This window comes from Ostrinia nubilalis, chromosome 7, assembly GCF_963855985.1.
Source record: "Ostrinia nubilalis chromosome 7, ilOstNubi1.1, whole genome shotgun sequence".
Lineage (NCBI taxonomy): Eukaryota > Metazoa > Arthropoda > Insecta > Lepidoptera > Crambidae > Ostrinia > Ostrinia nubilalis.
Genome location: NC_087094.1, coordinates 16,000,664 through 16,023,101, shown reverse-complemented (window position 1 = coordinate 16,023,101; position 22,438 = coordinate 16,000,664). Strand labels below are relative to the sequence as shown.

Here is a 22,438-nt window from a genome sequence, read left to right as displayed (position 1 = left end):
CTGAGGTATGGGAGCGGCACGGGTGGATGTTTTTGAGACGTCAAACGTCAGCGAGACTTCAGATTATGCTTGCTTGTATCACAAAATATAACAGAAGGTAAACTCATGTATGTACCTCGCTTTGCATACCTCGCTCGCTCGCACGCTCGGCCGTCGCGCTAGGGTTGTCTTGTCATGTGTTGCGTTTATTTCGTTATGATAGAAAAATGTAACTCTTAATATTACGGAAGAAAGACAATAACAGATATCCACGTATAATTATGTACTTATGTTTAGTACATTATTATTATAATAGTTTGCAAACAAATACTCGAGAAGGAAGTAGTATGTAGTTGAGTGGTTGACACTATTATCCAATAATTCCTAAAACCTCTTTAAAAACAATTCGATATTCCTAATAATTGAGTTGGCTTTCAATTTGTCAACGTTAAACGAACTATTGAAATACAAATAAATACCTTACTTACCTCCCGGAAGCAACTGGTAGTTTAAAAAACGAAAATTTAGTTTTTAATGTTGAGTGTAAGCAACCGTCTACTTAACAAATGTTATAATACCCCTTTTTTGTTGTTCACTAATTTTCGCACAAACAAAATAATTTTACAAACGCTTGAGCAGCGTTACTCAAGCGAACGCAGTCGCGCCTCGCATTCGTCCAAGACAGTCTTGATAACGCGTACGTGAGCGGTGTCTATGTGTGCGTGTCTCGAGCGCGCTTAGTATGGAGTTTACCTTCTGTTATATTTTGTACTTGTATGCTCTATCACGTCATAATATGTCAACGTCGCCCCTCCCGTGCCGCTCTCATACCTTAAGGACAAACCGAGTTAAGTGCTAGATCTTTAATAAAATTTACGCGCGCATTGAACACTAATTTAAAGTGACGTAAGAAATGTCATTTTATACTTCTGTTCAATGCGTGTGTAACTTTTCATTAGTAAGGGGGTTATTGTCCTTTCCACAAACACCGTTATTGATGATTATCACTGACGTAGCGAGTCCGTCCATGTATCAAAAGGGTCTTTAATGCCCGTTTTCATCATCAATCCCTAATTTTTAAGTGATCCCCATGGTAACACATAACAGGAATTTTCAGGGCCGCCTGGGGTCCCCGTAGCATTGATACAGATGAAACGACGGTAGCCACGTCGGTGATGATTATTAATTTCTATAATCTGATCATATTTTTTGGACGTATTCATGTTTTTATTTTATTTTATTTTATTTTATGAGCATATGAAGACGCTTTGTTTTCGTAAAAAGGATAAACATTTTCACATTGCTAAAGATCAGAACGGGCAGCTGAGCTTATCTCTGAAGATAAAGATATCTCGAAAAGAAAACTGATAACTATCTATGTGCGAATACGTCCTAAGGATATGAATATGCTCGGCCAAAACCAAGATTTATGTTACTACAATAAAAACGCATAGTTTTGTGTTCAACTCGTTAACCCATTTCTCGTTTTTGCGAAGTAATGGGCTAACGAGCTCCGAAAAAATAGAAGCAATTATTGAAAATGCGCAGCACAACATATTATTGTTTGAACCCAAGCAGAAATCTTTTATGAAAATATAAAAATGAATCGCAAATGTGTTGGTAAGCGCCTCAACAACACCTGGACCAATTTTACCTTTTTTTAATGTTCGTTGAAGTCCAAGATGGTTTTTACGGTGAGAAAAATTCGAATAATTTCCGGGATAACACTAAAAATAGTCCTTTTTAACGCGGGCTAAGCCGCAGGCGGAAAGCTAGTATGAAATAAATAGTACGTATTCCCAGACAAAAGAAAGGATAGACAGAAAAGACGAAAATATTTTTGTCCCAAGAAAGACATCATTTCATTAATAACTATTTTCTTTATCCGCGCCCTTTGACTCTATTATATCGTTCCGGTGGTTACTCCAGCACAATGGGATAGTTAGGTTTCAACACGTCGAGTTAGCTTTGTGGGAATTCCGTTGGATGTGATAGTACAATAAGAAACTAGACGTAACCCAATTCCCAAAGCTGCGAAGAAAGGGCGCTTTCAATTTAGACGTTTCGTGTCGGACGTTTGACATGCGTTTGTAGTGCGTTTGCGGGACCACACACTACCTACTATTGGTAATTGTCAATGTTATTCTGACGCAGTTTTCCTGAAAACGCACGACAAACGCACGGCAAACGTCCGACACTAAAAGTCTAAATTGAAAGCGCTCTTAGGAACCACGTAACTTGTTATAAACGACCTTGTAGACGTAGATTCTTACCACTTCTTACCCTTTCGGCGTCTGGCATGAGTTAAAAAATAGTTTCGCCGAGTTATAACAACTTTAGCGCTTATAATGGTATCAAAGGGCGCGAGCAAAGAAAATCGCACTAATGATGTTTTTCTTTACTGTACTATTACGTAGTACACCAATTTATCAAATCAAACGCAAAAAGTTCATAACATGATTTGAAGAAAAGGAATTTGTGTTTTGTTTGTTCTCATTGAGATGTTTTTATAACATTTACCTACCTATTTCGAGATATTGTTTACTTTCTTTTGTCTTCTCTACATAACACGCAACTACCGTGCGTTGTAAGGAAAATAAAAACAAATCGTTTAACTAATGCACTTTATTAACGTCAGAATTAGGGTGTGGACTTAGTATAAAGCTGACAGAGTTGGCGTTCCTAGGCCACACGGGTATCAGCCCTGATCGCGCTACGGCGATAGCGCTAATCGCTGTAGCTACGATAGCGATCGCCAGCAACGCCCAGCGGACGGCTTCCACGTAGCCTAGGAGCGTGTGGGACTGACGGAGCTCTTGGATTATGGAGTCTGGCAGCTCGGCTCCCTGGAAAAATAGTTATAATTTAATAAGAGCCAGACCTTACCAATTGCCACGGCTTTAATGTGAAGAACATAATATTCGACGCAAGAAAAAACATATAATTTTTATAATGAAGATAACTCTGCTGATGTTTGCCTTTACACGCGGTCGTTTCCTAAATTGCCCAAACCAGCAATTAAAGGCTGTCAAAATTTCAATAAAGACTTAGCATGGACTGGTCCATACATACATGGACTAGGCGTTCCGGATACGCGTAAACTGAGTACCTACGCGTATCAGGGCAGATACGCGCAATCCGTACGCACCTTAACGTTAACCTAATTAAAACATTAATCGAGCTCGTGCGGAGTTTATAGATTCTTTTATTTGACCGAATCAACGCTATTCAAGTCAAATACGCAAAACATTTCATTTTTCAATATGTTCGGGGAAATGTAAACACCCGCTCCTTTACACAAAAGATCGTGCCAACTCTGGGTTAATCTTCGTAGACAAGCAAATTGTTTTTGGAGTGAAACCCTCATTTGAATATTATATTCATGCTCGGCATCTCCTTTGGTTCCCGGAAGGGCTTTCATTTGATAAAAGGAATTTTAAATCTGCTTCTGTCACCGCATCCATACTGGCAGTATTTAATTTGTTTACTCAGAGATCTGTGGGCTGAGTGTGAGTTTACATCAAAAGCGCTTGAGCTTGAGCGCGTTTAAAAAATGTATAAAAATTTTAGTTTTTGAACGTTTCCCGCTAGGGGCGCTGTACAATCCGTCATACATTTAATGTAATTTTTTGACGCGCTCACTAGTGAGCGCGTTTGATGTCACACTAGGCCCTCTGATAGCGCCTACTCAAACAAAGAGAGCAAATACATTTTCACGCAAATTAATGTTGTTCCATTTACCTGTATAATTTGAAATGCTTTTAATTAGCGTTTAACATCAGTGCGGAGTATTGGTAATTGAATTATGTGAAATTTCGCTATAATTTCAACGAATAATGGTTCCGGATTAGTTTGAAGTAATAAAGCTATTTATTTTTAGTTATAAATAACATAGTGGTAATGTAAAAAAATGCCGACCGCATTTTATAAAAGTCGCTAAGCGATAGACAATTCGTTGTCCGCGGCAATTTACTACATTTTCGCTCAATTATGTATCTGCACGACAAAGGACATTTAATTGGTGGTTAGTATGCATGGCCATGCGATGTGGTAAACGAAATGGACAGTGGGAAAAGACGAAATAATCTGTCCGTTTGATACGGTACGGTATACGAACGCACAGCGTTGAATAGAGCTCTGTGATTGGTTCGCGTGTCTTCATAGTAATGTTTGTGAATTCGGGCGTATATCACGTTTGAGTCACTGAACGAATTTTAATGAATTTTCATCAACACAAAACATAAAAGGGGTGAAATAGGGGTTTATCCTCTTTAGGAAGGAAGATTTACCTCTTCAATCCAAAGCAAGGGGAAGAGTCCGGTGGGTACTTTTGCCAGTTGAGGCACCATTGGGATGTTCCTCAATTCTATGTTGAACTGCAACCGTCTGAGACCCTTCAAAACGACACCGGTGACCTGTAACAATTGAGTTGTATTATTAAAATCCGTGTTTATTAAGTAAGCATTTTCTATGTAGATGTTGAACTCAACTTTTTACTGAAAATTCATGAACAAACTGAACTGCGTTCATAGTTTATTGGATCATTAGCAATGTCCAAAAATCCATAGATTTTAAACTTTCGCGTTCCACAATTAAAATAGAAAAAAAAGTGTCAATTCAAGGGTAGCTGAAAATTTTCACGCCCGCCCGAATGAACGACGTCCCAAATCACCAGTTTGCTTGTTAACACAGCCAAAACGTCAATATGTAAGTACTAATAAAAAAAAATGTCGCGTTGAGACTCGTGTTTCTCTATCTATTTTAACTCCAAAATCCATTTCACTACTGTGCACGACGGACGGCCCCGAATAGAAATTTAAATAGTTGTAAATAGTTTTCGTTTTGTTTCAATTTTGTATCGTTTTTATTTCGTTTATATAGTTTGACAGTAAATAGTTTAACTTCGTAATACAGTCCACTTTCTCTTTGTTGGTTCTCAATTAGTAATGTGTCGAGTCCTTAATTACTGATTAATAGGCGTATGTGGGACGTTGGAGATGTATAAATCATAGTTTATTTTAGAAAAACATAGAAATGTATAATTTGATAGCCCTTTGTTTTATGTATATCGATTAAACCTATAGTTTCGTCTAGTTATGAATGTCGAGTCATATTTATATTATGTAAATTAGATAGATAATTATGTGTAGATCTTTATAGTTATTTACTTTTAATTGGTGATAATCTTAATTAGCCATAAAGGCAATTAATGTAAAATAGTGTGGCCAAATGAGCCCTAATTTTTGTACAAATGATTTATTTGTAATTAACCCTGTACCTGTGTACCTTTATTTACCTATCGAATAGTAAGAAGTAATTTGTCTGAAAATAAATAACATAGATTCCAAAGAATAGTGGAAGAGCTAATTAGAATCCGATAAGAATTAGGTCAAGGTCATAGTTAAAAAATAGGTCACCGAATAGATAAAAAACAGGCTCTCTATACGGTATTGCCGCCCAGGGGGGGTCTAAATTAGAGAGAGAGGGCAATAGATTTGCTGTTTCATTAGAGCGAGAGGCAGCTAGGTTTTCTCACTCTAATGAAAGTAAATAAATATCGGGGTGCCATCCGGACCCAGTCAGTTCCGCGTTTTCTCCTCAACAAGCTACAACACCAAGCTCTCGCCACTGCTCCGAGGAACCGGTCACAGTCTCAACCACAACAGAGTTATTATTTCTGCGCTCCCCGCCCCCTTCGTCTCGCTCTCCCGCTCGCGCTGCACCCCGCATCGCGCCGTGTCGGCGTACGGTATTCAGGGTCCGCACAGGGTTGCTACCCCATACCGTCCGGCACATTGGTCCATTCGGAGCCGGATTGGACACTTCGGCAGCAAAAGCGAGTGGGAAATTTCATCGGCTTCATAACCGGAAGCAAGGGGAGCGTAGTAAAATGCCGGTGACTCGGAGTAGAGGCAGACCCGCGGAGCCGATCGAGGCACAGGAGCGCCCTGAGGAGAGCGCTCTCGCGACCGCGTCACAGTCAGTGGCGGCCCCGAGGCCGTCAGCGCCGGAACCGGTGCGGCATATCGAGCCGCCCGGCTCCCCGTCGGAGGCGCCACCACCACCGCCAGCACCGTCGTCGCAACAGCAGCACGACGACGCAGCAAGAGCGTCGTCGACGAAATCCGACCGTGCGCGAAGGATCGCGCGCGCCAAACAGAAGATAGCCAGACTCAAGCTGGAGCTGGAAGAGGCCAGGCTTGCCGTCCTGGAAGAGGACAGCCAGGACGGCGAGTCGGTCGCATCGGGTGAATCGCTGGGCCAGGCGCGAGTGGCCGAGTGGCTGAATACAGTGCCGCCGCCACCGCCCGCCGCGCCGCTCAGTGCACCGCAACAGTCTACAGGCGTAGCACCGCCGCCCGGCGTGCCACATGCACCGCCGCCCGGCGTGTCACACGCACCACCGCCGCCACCCGGCGCGCCACACGCGCTGCCGACCGGCGTATCGATCGCACAGCAGCTCGCCGCGCCGCTATCGGGCGTGGCGCCGCCGCACAGCGTACAGTTGAAGCAATCGTCGTCATCGAAGCCGCCGCCAGCAGCAACGGGGTATCATCGGTCCGAGGGACAATTCGACCTTAACGAGCTGGCGGCCGCCATCGCGCAGGCCGCGCGCCCACATGGGGCCACGCCGCGATTCATCGGAGAACTGATGCCCTTCGGGGGCTCGCATCTCGACTGGCTCGCCTTCAGAGCGGGCTATCAAGAAACAGAGAGATACTTCACAGAAATCGAGAATACAGCCCGCCTGCGACGGGCTTTGAAAGGAAAAGCCAAGGAAGCGGTTAGCAGTTTACTCATAGTAAACACTAGCCCGGCGGAAATAATCGGCGAACTCGAGACAAGATTCGGCAGACCGGAGACGATTGCGCTCGCCGAGATCGATCGACTTCGCAACGTACAGAAGCCTACAGATGCGCCACGGGACATAATACAGTTCGCGAGTCGAATAAAAAACAGCGTCGCTACACTCCGCGCACTCCAGCAGCCGCAGTACATGTACAATCCGGAAGTGGTCAAGCAAGTGACAGAGAAGCTGACGCCGTCGCTGCGGTACCGGTGGTTCGACTTCAGCCGGGACCAGCCGCCAGAGGAGCCGGACCTCGTGCGCCTTCACCGCTTCGTGACCAGGGAGGCGGAGGCGTGCGGGAAGTACGCAGACCCCGAGCTCGTCGGCGGCGCCGAGGAGCAGCAGCAGCGCGCGGCGCCACGCAACCGGCCGCAGCGCGCCTACAACAGTCGGAGTGACAGCGAAAAGTGCGACAACAGAAGCGAAAAGTGTCCAGTGTGCAGTTTACCGAACCATAGTGCCGACAAATGTAGAAAATTTGTGCGTGCGAACAACAGTGAACGATGGAGCATAGCGAAAGCGGATCGACTATGTTTCCGTTGCCTGAACCCCAGGAGAGGGGGGCATAAGTGTGAAGACCGTCAGTGTGGAGAGGACGGCTGTGAGAGGACCCACCACCCATTACTGCACTTCAAGAGACCCGAAGTGCCAGCCAACCGGAGTGAAACAGTGGCAGCAGCAAACTCATCTGGAAAGTCAACCGTAAGTTTCCTCAAAATTCTACCAGTGACAGTGGTGGGCCCCAAGGCCAATATAGACACATTCGCACTATTAGACGACGGCTCGACAGTCACACTCATAGACGAAGACCTGGCTAAGCGCGCGGGCGCTACAGGACCCATAGACCCATTGAGCATAGAAGCTATAGCGGGGGCCCGAGTCACGCGTACCGACTCGCGACGAGTGAAACTTGTGCTACGAGGGCAGGATGAAGAGCACTCCCTGCGAGGCCGCACTATCAAGAACTTACGACTGGCGGCCCAGCACATTGACCGAGACTTGTCAAAATATCAACACCTTCAAGATATCGAAACGCGAGTGCGGTATGCGGAGGCGCGGCCCACTATCCTGATCGGGCAGGACAATTGGGAACTCCTACTGGCCAACGAGGTACGACGTGGCGCCGCAACAGAACCGGTGGCGTCCCGCACACCCCTGGGGTGGGTGCTCCACGGCTCAAGCAGCCGGAGCCTGGGGCACACAGTCCACCACGTATACAGGCTCAATGAAGAGAGCGACAATAGAATAGAAGAAATGATCAAGAAGCATTTCGCAATCGAATCGTTGGGCGTGACGCCCAAGAAAACGCGCGCCGACCCCGAAGAGCGGGCGCATCGCATCCTGGAGAGTGAAACCATCAAGCTGCCGACAGCGGGCTACGAAACGGGCCTACTTTGGGCCACCGACCACCCCGAGCTGCCCAACAATTACGACCAGGCCTTGACGCGCCTACACAGCACAGAGCGCAAGCTGGACAAGCAGCCGGAGCTCGGGGCGGCGTACGAGCGGCAGATGACACAGCTGATAGAAAAAGGATACGCAGAGGAAGCCGCCACCGCACCATCGACCACCGGGCGCATCTGGTACCTGCCTCACTTCCCGGTACTCCATCCAGCCAAGCCCGGGAAGGTGAGGCCAGTCTTCGACGCCGCCGCTCGCACGAAGGGTACGTGCCTGAACGACCACCTGCTGTCGGGTCCGGACCTCCTGCAGTCGCTGCCGGGGGTGCTGATGCGCTTTCGCCAGCACGCCGTCGCCGTCGCCGCGGACATACAAGAGATGTTCCTGCGAATACAAGTGCACGAGAAAGATAGAGATGCGCTGCGCTTCTTGTGGCGCTCACACCGGCGGGAGGGACCGCCCACAGAGTACCGGATGAAGTCGGTCATCTTCGGAGCAGCCTGCTCACCGTGCACGGCGTTGTTTGTCAAGAATCACAACGCCGAGCGTCATCGGGCCGACCATCCGGACGCAGCCGAAGCCATCGTGCGTCATCACTACATGGATGATTATCTCCAGAGTTTTGAAACAGTTGAAGAAGCAGTTAGAGTGAGCACCGACGTGCGCACAGTGCACGCGGATGCCAATTTTCATTTGGCCAAGTGGGCCTCGAATCGCTCCGAAGTACTAGAAGTCCATCGGGCGGAAGCTGCCGCCACTCGGGACGTCACACTTGAAGACATCGAAGAGAAGGTCCTGGGCCTCACCTGGAGGCCGACCTGCGACACCTTGGGATTTAATCTGAACTTCGCCCGGGTGCCTGACGTCGACAGCGGGCAAACTCCGACGAAGAGGGAGGCTCTGCGGACAGTGATGTCACTATTCGACCCGCTGGGCCTCGCCTCCCCCATCACCATCGTAGCGAAACAGCTGCTACAAGAGGCGTGGCGCGTAGGCGTCGATTGGGACGTCCGCCTACCACCGCCGCTGTCGACGGGCTGGAGTGAGTGGGTGCGGCAGCTGGCCGCGCTCCGAGACGTCAACCTGCCAAGATGTCACCCTGGCTACAGCCGGGCGACCCGACGCGAGCTGCACACCTTCGTGGACGCCAGCGAGAAGGCCTACGCCGCTGCTGTCTACTGGCGCACTGAAGACGAAGACGGTAGAGTGCACGTGACGCTTGCCGCCGCCAGGGCGCGCGTGGCGCCCCTCAAGCTGACGTCCATCCCAAGGCTCGAGCTGCAGGCCGCCGTGCTGGGCTGCCGCCTGGCCCGCACCGCCGCCGACGAATACCAGCTGAAGGCAGACAGAAGAATCTTTTGGAGCGACTCGAAAACCGTACTCGCGTGGCTGAGGGCGGGACCCCGCTCTTTCAAGCCTTTCGTCGCACACAGAGTGGCAGAAATAGAGGAAGACACACAGGCGAAGGAGTGGCGGTGGGTGCCGACCCAACAGAATGTGGCTGACGACGCCACCAGAGGAGCGCCGGTCAACTTTACGCAGCATCATCGGTGGTTCACGGGACCGAAGTTCCTGTATGAGCCTGCTGACAGCTGGCCGGCCGAGAAAATAGAACAGGCGGCCCCAACCGGAGAAGAGAGGACCCACTCCGTCGCATCAAGCATCGTCGAGCCCAGAGTCTCCGATGCATTACCGTCACCACACAGATTCTCGTCGTGGCTGCGCCTGATACGCGCCACGGCGAGAGTCCTCCAGGCGATACACCGCTTCCGTGCCCCGCTGCGCCGGGCGCGCCCGCAGAGCGCCAACGTCAACAATTACAAGCGGACAACTCGAAACACCGAAGCCGACCCGACGTGGCGCCGTGTCGCCAAGCCGACCGCGCCGCCCACGCCGCGCCGAGCCGTCCTTACAGAAGACGTCATACCGCCGTTGGCCGCCGAGCACATCGTGTGGGCGGAGGAGCTGTGGGTGCGCGCCGTGCAGCAGGAAGCGTTCGGCGCCGAATTAGAAGCTTTAAAGAAGACAGAAGCAGTGTCCAATGACAGCCGGCTGCGCTCACTCGCGCTGGCCTTCGATCCGTGCGAGCCGGTGATTAAGCTGAAATCAAGAATCACGGCCGCAGAAAACATCGCTGAAGAACAGAAGCATCCGATTGTGCTGGATGGAAACCACCAGTACACCAAACTCTACGTGGCATGGACGCACCAGAAATTACACCATGGCGGCGTGGAGACAGTCCTGAACGAGATCCGACAACGCTTCTGGGTGATCCGAGCTCGTCCCATCGTGCGCAGCGTGATCAAAAGTTGTCAGCAGTGCAGAATTCGGCGCGCGGTGGCCGCAGTACCACCGACAGGCGACCACCCGACGGGACGCCTCGCTCACCATCAGCGGCCCTTCACCTACACCGGCCTCGATTATTTCGGGCCGCTCTCAGTCACCGTGGGCCGACAACACCAGAAGCGGTATGTGGCGCTGTTCACATGCCTCACCACCCGGGCCGTGCACCTGGAGGTCGCGGCCTCACTCTCCACCGACTCCGCCGTCCTCGCGCTGCGCCGCATGATGGCGCGCCGAGGGCAACCATCAGAGATCTGGTCGGACAACGGCACCAACCTGCGTGGTGCCGACGTCGAGCTCCAGCGGGCCGCCCTCCAGGCGAGCCGGCAGGAGGCCGCCAACCACCTCATCAGATGGCGCTACATACCGCCGAGCGCACCGTTCATGGGCGGGGCGTGGGAACGCCTCGTCCGGTCCGTCAAGGACGCCCTCAGTACCGTCCTACGCGAGCGTCACCCCCACGAAGAGACGCTCGCCACTCTGCTTTGCGAGGCAGAATACACAGTCAACAGCAGACCACTGACCCACGTGTCAGTGGACCCCGACGACGCCGAAGCCTTGACCCCCAACCACTTCCTACTCGGGGGGTCGGGCCGCATCCAACAGCCGGGGACGTTCACCGAAGCAGACGTCGCCAGCCGCCACCACTGGAGGCGAGCTCAGCGGCTAGCCGACGAGTTCTGGGACCGCTGGGTCCGAGAGTACCTGCCGGAGCTCCAACACCGGCGGGAGCCGCACGGGAGCGGAGCACCGCTCAACATCGGCGACCTCGTGCTCATCGCCGACTCCAACCTGCCACGCAACGTGTGGCCCCGGGGGCGCGTCGTCCAAGTCTACCCTGGGCGCGATGGCATCGTGCGCGCCGCCGACGTCGCCACCCGCACCGGAGTCCTGCGCCGCCCCACCAAGAAGCTCGTCGTGCTGCCCACATCGACCGTCGTGACACCGAGTGAGGTGTAGCGCCGAGTCAACCAGCGCTACACGGCGGGAGAATGTGCACGACGGACGGCCCCGAATAGAAATTTAAATAGTTGTAAATAGTTTTCGTTTTGTTTCAATTTTGTATCGTTTTTATTTCGTTTATATAGTTTGACAGTAAATAGTTTAACTTCGTAATACAGTCCACTTTCTCTTTGTTGGTTCTCAATTAGTAATGTGTCGAGTCCTTAATTACTGATTAATAGGCGTATGTGGGACGTTGGAGATGTATAAATCATAGTTTATTTTAGAAAAACATAGAAATGTATAATTTGATAGCCCTTTGTTTTATGTATATCGATTAAACCTATAGTTTCGTCTAGTTATGAATGTCGAGTCATATTTATATTATGTAAATTAGATAGATAATTATGTGTAGATCTTTATAGTTATTTACTTTTAATTGGTGATAATCTTAATTAGCCATAAAGGCAATTAATGTAAAATAGTGTGGCCAAATGAGCCCTAATTTTTGTACAAATGATTTATTTGTAATTAACCCTGTACCTGTGTACCTTTATTTACCTATCGAATAGTAAGAAGTAATTTGTCTGAAAATAAATAACATAGATTCCAAAGAATAGTGGAAGAGCTAATTAGAATCCGATAAGAATTAGGTCAAGGTCATAGTTAAAAAATAGGTCACCGAATAGATAAAAAACAGGCTCTCTATACGGTATTGCCGCCCAGGGGGGGTCTAAATTAGAGAGAGAGGGCAATAGATTTGCTGTTTCATTAGAGCGAGAGGCAGCTAGGTTTTCTCACTCTAATGAAAGTAAATAAATATCGGGGTGCCATCCGGACCCAGTCAGATTCGCTTCGCATCGCTCGCACGGTACGGACGTGCGCTCCGCCTCGCCCGCCCGCTCGCATGCGCTGCGCTCCGAGTTCCTCGAGCTTATCGCCTTCGCTCTGCGAGTCTTGTTTCTGTGGTGTTTTGTCACAATTACGTGGCTTGCCCGCGGCTGCGCTTGGGATACCTAACGGTGATAACGAACAAGCGTAGTTAAACGCCTTTCTAAAGGCGGTTCGGTTCGATTGGGAGCGACCGACAGTGCTTTTTCAAGGCGCTGAAATTTCCTGCCGCCGCCGGTATATTAGGCTGTGAACCTTGGCCTCCTGGAAGGCACGTTTGAGAGGGTGAGGCGTTCCTCCTCGCCCTTGAGACACTCGGTTTCACAGTCTTTTCACTGCCGGGCGTGACCCCCCCTACCCCTCCCTATTTTCCATCCCTGAAGGAGCGTATCCCTGGTTGTTTTTGCGACCGGGGCCCTCCTGAAGGACTGCTAGGAGTAGGTACTCACCCTACGTCGCGGCGTTGCTACGTTGCGGCGTAGTTACATTGGTTAGGGCACACTTTTCCCATTCACCCCGCACGGTTTACACCGACTGTGCGGGACTTACACACCGCTATAACCACCGAGTTTCTTGCCGGCTCTTCTCGGTGGTTGCGACTTGCGAACCGGCGTAGATTCACGCGTCGCGAATCTCAACTCCATGCCATGGACACGGAGGAACTCCTAAAGTTCCTCCGGGCCACTCACCCGGAGGTCCTCTCCGGGTTTAAAGCCCACATACGGGCAAAGACCCTCGCAAGCTCCATCCATGAGGAGCCTGCTTCCCCATCATGTCCCGAGGACGCCATGTGCGATCCTAACTCGGCCCCGCTACCAATTCCGCTCACTAACGAGCACTCTCTTACCATAGAGCACCAATCCCATGCTCCCAGTAGGGACATGGAATGTGACTATGTCTCAGACGCCGATGACAGTGGCTTCACCACTGTCAGTCGTTCAAAGAGGACCCGCAAATCCGCGGCCTCTCCCCCTCCTTCCCCCCCTGCGAAGGCGCTGAAGGCCAACTCGGGCCTCTCTCAGCCCTCGCAATCCTCCCAACCCTCCGGCTCGCAGTCGAGCACCGGGCGGACTGCCAGAGTCCCCCCAGTCTTTGTCCAGGACAAGGCGTCCTGGAACAAGATTTCCGGCGCGCTCAAGGAGCGCCACATCAACTTCTCGCACGCTAAGTCGTGCAATGTAGGCATTAAGGTGTCTTTGTCCACCTCGGACGAGCACCGAGCCCTAACACGTTTCCTTGATGAAAACCGTATCGGTTATCATACTTTCCCCCGCGAGGAGGAAAGGGAGCTGCGGGTTGTTATCCGTGGCATTCCCAAGGAGCTAGACTCCGCCTCCATCTTGGCCGACCTCAAGGCCCAAAACTTCCCCGTCAAACAGGTTCATCGTCTGTACAGGACTCGTACACGTGAACCTTTTGACCTTGTCCAAGTAGTCTTGGACTACTCCGACGAAGCGAAATCGATTTTCAACTTGAAATCGGTTTGCTTCATCTCCGAGCTCAAAGTTGAGCCACCCCGAAAGCGCGGCGCTCCCGGCCAGTGCCACCGCTGTCAACATTACGGGCACGCTGCCCGTAATTGTCACGCCCGTCCTAGGTGCGTCAAGTGCCTAGGCGATCACGGCACAGCCGACTGTGTCCGTGACAAGGCCACAGCCACCGAACCACCGAGCTGCATACTGTGTGGTACCCAGGGTCATCCTGCGAATTATCGCGGTTGTCCCCGGGCCCCACGCACTCAGCCGCGTGCCCCCATCCCCTCTGCCCCCAGGCAGATCAATGCTACTCGCAACTTTGCGGTAGCAAGTGAGGCTCCTAGCCTCCGTCCCAATAGGCCCAATGCTTGGGCTAGGCCTCTGGCCTACACCCAGGCAGCCAGCCTTACTCCCGCACCTGCTCAAACAGCTGTGGCCCCACCCGCGCCCCAGCAGGCTCCTCAACCCCACCCAGCCCCTAAGGCTACGCCAAAGGCACCTACCCATCAGGCGCCTAACCCTAGTCCCCCTGCCCCTAAGGCACCGGCCCACAAAGTCCCGGCCCCTCAGGCCAAGCCCCAGCCTACACATTCACCTGCGGCTGACATTAAATTGGTCAGAGACTTCTTTGGCCAAATTAATGTCGGCGAGATGTTTGTGATAGCGGCAAAACTGCGCGCGACTAATGGCGAAGGCAACATCATGGATAGGTTATCTATCCTCGCCGAACACGTAGACTTTTGCTACGCTATCTCTTCTTTCCACGCTCCGTAATGGCTAATCCCACCGCTAGGATCAAACCCCGGTCAATCACCTTAGCTTTTTTCAACGCTAACGGTCTTAGACAGCAGAAGGACGAGGTTACTCAGTTCCTTACCGACCACCAGGTCGACATCTTTCTGGTTCAAGAGACCCTCCTAACACCCTCTATTCGCAATCCTAGGATAGCGAACTACAATATCATCAGACACGATAGGCCCACACGTGGCGGCGGCACGCTTATTTACTATAAGCGTTCTCTGCACTGTGCTTTAGTCGATCCCCCTTCTCTCTCTAACCTAGAAGTCTCACTCTGTCGGCTAGCCATGACTGGACACGAGCCCATTCTCATCGGCTCGGTTTACCTCTCCCCGAACAAGACTCCCTTAAGGAGCGACTTTGAGGCCCTGTTTGCTATGAATAGTGCAGTCATTCTTGGCGGCGACTTTAATAGCAAACACACCCATTGGGGTTGCGTAACATCCACTGCCAACGGCATGATGCTAAGCGAACTCTCTGAGGAACTCATTTTTGACATCTTAGTCCCTATGACGCCCACTCACTATCCTTACAATGTCGAGCATCGGCCCGACATTCTTGACATGGCAATTCTAAAGAATATAGGCCTCCGCCTACACTCTATAGAAACCATGCACGCGCTCACTTCTGACCATCGCCCGGTCGTACTCCAACTAGGCTCTCCTGAGTCTACACCCACTATGAAGACAGTTGTGGACTGGGACAAACTCAAGGTAAAACTTGGGAACTGTCAGAGCCCACAACTGTCCTCAATCCCCGACGATATAGTTTCGCCTCACGAAACTATTCACGCGATCGATGCCCTCACTAGTCACATCTCGGTCGCCATCGGCGACTCGTCTAGGCAAGTGCCTGCGATGGCTAACCACCGTCTCAGGTTGCCTGACGACGCGCGAGAGCTATTGAGGGCAAAGAACGCAGCCACTCGCGATTATGACGCTTATCCAACCGAGGAAAACAGAGCCCGCCTACGTTCCTTACAGCGCGCTGTCAAGGCTCGTATCGCGGAACTCCGTAACAATCAGTGGGATGATCTACTTAAAGAAATCTCGCCATCTCACCAAGCCTATTGGAAGTTGACGAGAGCCTTTAAGTCCGACACCGTAGCGTCCACGCCACCGCTTTTACGTCCCGATCAAACGCTTGCGTTTGACGACGACGCCAAAGCCGAATGTCTAGCCGACAGTCTAGAAGCACAGTGCTCCCCCAGTACCCTCCCAGTAGACTCTGCCCACCTTCGCATGGTGGACAGCGAAGTCGAACGTAGAGCCGCCCTCCCTCCGACCACAACCCTAGACCCGACTAACGTCGACGAGGTGCGAACGATAATCAAAGGTTTCCGTCCCAACAAAGCCCCCGGCCCGGACCGTATCTCTAATAGAGTCTTACGCGCCCTGCCCGCCCCCCTAGTATACCTCTTAGTTGCTATTTTCAACGCGGCCATGTCTCACTGCATCTTTCCCGACGCGTGGAAAGAGGCAGAAGTCATTGGCATTCCGAAGCCCGGTAAGAAACTGGCTGACCCCACAAGCTACAGACCCATCAGTCTCTTAAAGACCATGGGTAAGTTATACGAACGTATAATTGTTTCTCGATTAAGAGATTATGTTTATTCTAATAATCTCTTAATAAACGAACAGTTTGGCTTCCGCGCCTCACATTCCTGCGTACAACAGGTGCACCGCTTAACGGAGCATATACTTAGCGGCCTCACTGCTAAGCCACCCGTAGGGACAGGAGTGTTATTCTTCGACGTAGCGAAGGCATTCGATAAAGTCTGGCACAACGGCTTGATTTACAAGCTTTACGAACTCGGTGTGCCGGACAGTCTCGTGCACATCTTACGTGACTTTTTATCGAATCGCACCTTTCGTTACCGAGTAGATGGCTCCCTCTCCTCCCCCCGCCCCATAAGAGCCGGAGTCCCCCAGGGCTCCGTGCTCTCGCCCATCCTCTTTTCATTGTACGTCAATGACATCCCCAAATATCCGAATACGGATTTAGCCCTCTTTGCGGACGACACCGCACTCTACAAGTCCGGACGTAATCGGAATTACGTCATCCTGGCGCTCCAACGCGCAGTCACACAATTAGGCGAATGGTTCAGGAAGTGGCGTATCGAGGTAAATCCCGAAAAAAGTGCAGCAGTGTACTTTTCTAGGGCTTTGTCTGCGAAACGTCCTCCGGTTCGCACTCGTCCTAATGTCCCCACCCATCTCACCTTATTTGACCAAACTATTCCTTGGAAAAGTGAGGCCAAGTACTTAGGTGTCACCCTCGACCAGAGATTATCGTTCGCTCCGCACCTCAGACGCGTCTTGAGCCGTGCGAACCACTACATCCACCGACTCTACCACCTAGTTGGAAGGAAAAGTAAATTGTCACTTAGAAATAAGTTGACAATTTACAAAACCTGCATCCGTCCAGTGTTGACTTACGCCAGTCCGGTGTTTGCTCACACTTCCTGCACAGACCTTAAGAAATTCCAGACCCTCCAAAACAAATTCTTACGCCGAGCCGCGGATGCCCCGTGGTTCGTGCGTAACACGAATCTCCATAGAGATTTCGAGATCCCATCGATTGATCACTTTATGAAAGAAGCCTCTCGCCGCTACTTTGATAAAGCGATCAACCACAAGAACCCTCTTATCGTTAGCGCCGCCACGTATACACCCCAGAAAGATGTCGCTGCCCAATACCGACGACCTAGTCATGTCCTAGACGACCCGGACGATCCTATTACCGAATTTCTTAACACAGACATCACTGCCTTAAGCACGCCAACTACTCCACAACACAGTAGCTCGTTACACCGTACTCGCCGGCGAGTACGAGGCCCTGCTTTCCATTTCGGACGGTACAGACATGTACCGGGCCGGTTCTCCCCTATCCGTCCCCCGGACACGGCCTGAGCCGAGGTCCGAGCCTACCGTGGCGCCCTCAGGCCGCGTCCGTAGTCCCCTCGATCGGGCCCACTAGAGTGAGCCCGCCGTAGGCTGGACTTTGGTCCAACACCGCGGTGGGCAACCCTCTAGTTGGGTTCGCCACTGATCGGGCGCCTTATGCGCTCGATACGGCCCGATCGCGAACGTCGGTCTGCGACCGACGCGGACGAGCCTGGGCTTCGCTACGCGAAGCCCACACTCGGCCTCGTCGGCACGCGCACCGACGATCGCCAAACGGCTAGAGTACCTTCTGTACTCGCCACTCTGCCCGGTGAAGCTGGAAAAGCTCCTCAAGCTACCAGCGCGCGTCCCTTCAAAAAAAAAAAAAAAAAAAAAAAAAAAAAAAAAAAAAAAAAAAAAAAAAAAAAAAAAAAAAAAAAGGACCCAGTCAGTTCCGCGTTTTCTCCTCAACAAGCTACAACACCAAGCTCTCGCCACTGCTCCGAGGAACCGGTCACAGTCTCAACCACAACAGAGTTATTATTTCTGCGCTCCCCGCCCCCTTCGTCTCGCTCTCCCGCTCGCGCTGCACCCCGCATCGCGCCGTGTCGGCGTACGGTATTCAGGGTCCGCACAGGGTTGCTACCCCATACCGTCCGGCACAACTACAAACGAATAATCTGAAATCTTGGTAGAGATCAAAGTCGAAAACCCTTTTATTCTTGCCCCCTCACTAATAAAAATTACATGCTCCTTGAACAGCTTGTTTTAATTAAAGTGACGTTTAGTGTAGAAATGACACTTTAAAACAGTGATCAACAAGCGTGTAACTTTTTAATACTAAGGGCTGATTAATCGTCGGTTAACTTTTACTGAAGAATAAAATTGTCATTTTGACATATTTCCCATACTGTAACTGCCAAAGTGCCAAACTTATTCTTCAGTCAAAAGTTATGCGACAATTGAAAAATCAGCCCAAAGGGGGTTTTAATATTAAACTTGGCTCCCGCCGTCCCATACTTCATGAGTTTAAACTACTCACCGGCTCCAAATAAATGTAGGTATTGTGCTTCTCCTTATCAGGGCTGATGCCTCCATCGAAGTACTCCAGAAGTTCCTCAGAAGCCAAGTAGAAGTGTGGCAGCGAGGCAATGGCTGGCGCGTCCTGGCACGGCATCAAGTTTAGGATGCCCATGATGAGGCAGCCGTCGTGGTTCGCACTCCAGTTCCTGAGGTAAGTGCATGTTGAAGTTTAAAGACGGGTTTTAGGCAAGAGAATTTGAAGAGTGAATGAATGAATTGATTGGTGTCGTTTTGGAGCGAACGAACGGAATCGTCAACAGTTTTTGAAGAATTTTACGTTGAATTACCTATTTATGGTTTTGTAGGGTAGGTATCAAGTGTAAATTAGTTTTGCTCTAATTTTTAGAGCTTTTAAAGATTTTTTATACATTTAACTTATAGATCATTGATTTGAACTCAAAAAATTGGAGGATCATCGGCACGACATCGAATCCAATTTCGTGAATGAAGCATTAAATCTAAGCCCTAATAATTCCTACTGATATATGATGGAAAGCCTTTTTTATACAAATCTCCCAACAATTACGAATAACCTCATAACTAACAACTAGATAATTCGCTTTACCTACATGAACATCGGTCCCTTCTATCATGGAGTCTGTGGATATTATTTTTATTTACTACTCTACCTACACTTCACCTTTACTATAGGTTTGTAACCGTTCTAGTTTCCAGAATTGTGCTTTAATATTAACGATGCTATTATACAGGCAATCCTTAGACGTTATTTTCAGAGCTTATTACTAATTAACCAAATGTAATGTTCTAACGACTGGGTTTGATGGCCGACTTATAAATGACGAATACCGTCATTAGACCCGTCATTTAGATGATAATCTCTCTGATATACTAATCCGAAACAAATTGTGGTCAAAGTGCGATTGGAAAGCATGGCTTAATATGTTTTGCGGGGTAAGACATTTGATGTGGGTAGACAGTAGGTGTACAATATGGAGGTCGGCAATTAATTCATACCTAACTAAGTACTGTATGATTTATTACAGCTAGCTCTTTATCTATTAACGAGTTTCGCTAATAAGAGTATATCCGAACCCCTTTTAATAAAAGATACAGCCTAGTTGAACTCTGGCGTAAGTTGTCGTTTAGTATGGAAATGTCATTTTAATCCAGTGTTTGTCCTTGGTGTAACGTTTTATATAAAGGGGAAAGAGCATACTTCGAACTGCTCCTATGTTCTTCTGATTAATTTCGTTGCGGGTTCAATGACAGCTTAACTTTCCCCGGGTAAAATTGACCGTCACTGGTTGGGTTTTTATTGGCGGTCAAGCTGTAGATCCTGGCTACACAGGAGATGCAGCGGTGGGAACTTGAGGTGGGAATAGTCACGTATACCCAAAGAGTCAAAAATAGTATTTTATAAAAGAAAAAAAAAATTATTCGCCATTCTCTTATGCCAGTGTTATGCATCTCTAGAAAAAATAAACATTCACATCGCTAAATTAAGATTTCAGTTTTTTTTTTCAGTTTCAGGTTCTTTTAAAAGTTTATCAAACAGTTTACGAATATTTCTACCCCTTTTCAAGGTAATCAGTGGTGTATTTGCAGGCTGAGTAGGCTGAAGCCCAGGGCGGCAAATTCTAAGAGGTGGTAGATTTAGTTCATATTCATATTTCTTTTTGTTTCGATTTACAAATTAAAAAGCAAATTTTTCCTCACACAAAATACTAACAGAAATCTAATTTGGCTTTATTCACCTAATTGTTGTCTATTTACAAATTTTGAACCATATTCTAAAGTTGTGGTGGGACCTTTCTCAAAATAACTGGGAATAGAAACCTTAATCTTCAATATCAGCACGAGTCTGTAGACCCACGTGTTTTGTCTTTAGATTTAGAAATAGTTGATGTAACTAAGTTATGAAATTTCACTACACAAATTAATCTAAGCGTTTGTGAAAAAATGAGAACAATCAATAATAGAGCATAAAATTACTTCTCGCACAATTTATTGAGTCGCGAATTAATTTTTTTTAGTGTTTCGCAGTAACAAGAAACCCTTAAAGTTTCCTAAACTATTATTATTTATTAGAAAAGTAGTCAACAGTGAACTAAGTTTTCGCCTTATCGCCATAATATGGCGGTAACGAAACGGCCAAGCCATAATACTTTCCTGCAGTGTTTTCAACCTGTCGGTCGCGACCCCCTGGGGGGTCGCCAAGTCTCTATAGCGGGGGGGGGGTCGCGAGAGGTCGTAAAAACCCAAGATAGTAAAGTTTTGTAACGATAGATTTATCCGAAATCAAATTATAGAAATGCATAAATGTTGTATGGATTTAAATATTCGATTCCTACAACATCTTTGTAGGTAACATTATAAAATGCATGAAAAAAAAAACGAGCGGTCGGGGGGTCGCAAAATAGTTTTTCATACTATGGGGGTCGCGTCATGAAAAAGGTTGAAAAACACTGGACTAAGGTATACGTAGGTAGAGTTTGTGAAACTAGGTCGTGTAGAGTTAGAAACTTGGCTCTACGTAATAAATATCAGGGCAGAGAGATGTGTTTGAAGAAAAGATCTTGCACTTTCCGATATTTTTATTTTACACTCATAATAACACAGTACATTAATTTCACTTCAAACTGGCAGAGCTTAAGCTAGACTAGTGTACACGTTGATGGTTACCGCAAGACTGCCCTAGAATGAGCCGACAACCATTTTTATAAACTCTCCCCACTCAATATCACAACAGTAGTAATCATTTTACTGTTGGTTTCATGACCACCGGAAGTATCTTATAAAATGTTTTAAAAATAGTTTAATAATTACTGTAATAATACTTTTGCATTTATATCTCATATTATGATTTTAAAACATTTTATAATTACATATTTACTCATATTTTATATTAAAATCAATAAAGAAACTGTACAACAATGAATATTATTGAAAATAATTGATTAAACACATTATTGTACTACTATTTAATAATGAAGTCTAACATACGTAAGAAAACTTCTTGAAAGTACCATATGGTTTCGTCTTTGTAATGTTTTGCAAGAAAATGTTTTTAGTGGGACTTTTTTTGGGTCCGTGGCCGAGTCCCCCAGTTTTCGACGCACCCGTGGTCGACGCCCCCGGCCAGTTAAATTCGATTTGAAGCAATTTTTAATCAAATGTACAGTCAGGCACAAAAATGTTTATAAACTAATAAATATTTATTAGGCCAGTAGAATTAAACACAAAAATGAATCTAATGAAATGAAAATAATTCCTACAAAAGTTTTTTGTTTCTTACTACTGCTGGTTTTGGGTTAAAATTTTGCTCCCAGATTGCATAAATAGCGTCAAACATGCATAGTATAGTATAATAATTAGCTTGTGAAACTTTTTTCGTTGACTGTACTTAGTGCAAAAGCCGAAAAAAATGTGATATTAAATTTATTTCAATCGGGGGCGTCCACCACGGGTGCGTCAAATACTGGGGGACTCGGCCACGGACCCCTTTTTTTGGCCTCTTGCCACGTTAATTGGGGATGATTATTATAACTCTATCATAATTGACAAACAAATAAATATAACAGTTTATATTTCTATAACAACAAATCCTATTGGTACCCTACGGAATCCTACACCGCGCGTACCCGCACTTGGCCGTTTTGTTTCTTAGAAAAGTTCCTATTTTATTATACATAGAGCTTTTCCAGAATATTTTAATCTTTCAACTTTTTTGTCGAAGTGCTATTTGCTAAAAGTAAATTGTTATTCGATGTCTGTTATTCACTAGACTGACTCTTGATTGCTGAATTTTTGTTCTTGTTAATAGCTAAGAA

At 48.2% G+C, this 22,438-nt stretch overlaps 1 protein-coding gene across 1 annotated transcript in view; it reads right to left on the bottom strand.

Moving 5' to 3' along the window:
- Nucleotides 1-2,589: 2,589 nt before the first annotated feature.
- The window catches only part of LOC135073407 (sensory neuron membrane protein 2), a 38,212-nt gene continuing 18,363 nt past the window's right edge, over nt 2,590-22,438 (bottom strand). Inside the window, exons 8-10 of the mRNA XM_063967587.1 lie at nt 18,607-18,793; nt 4,269-4,394; nt 2,590-2,825 (exon numbers count right to left, since the gene is read on the bottom strand). Coding sequence (XP_063823657.1) covers nt 2,595-2,825; nt 4,269-4,394; nt 18,607-18,793 — 544 coding nt within the window. The 3' untranslated portion in view covers nt 2,590-2,594. The remainder of the gene's footprint in view (nt 2,826-4,268; nt 4,395-18,606; nt 18,794-22,438) is intronic.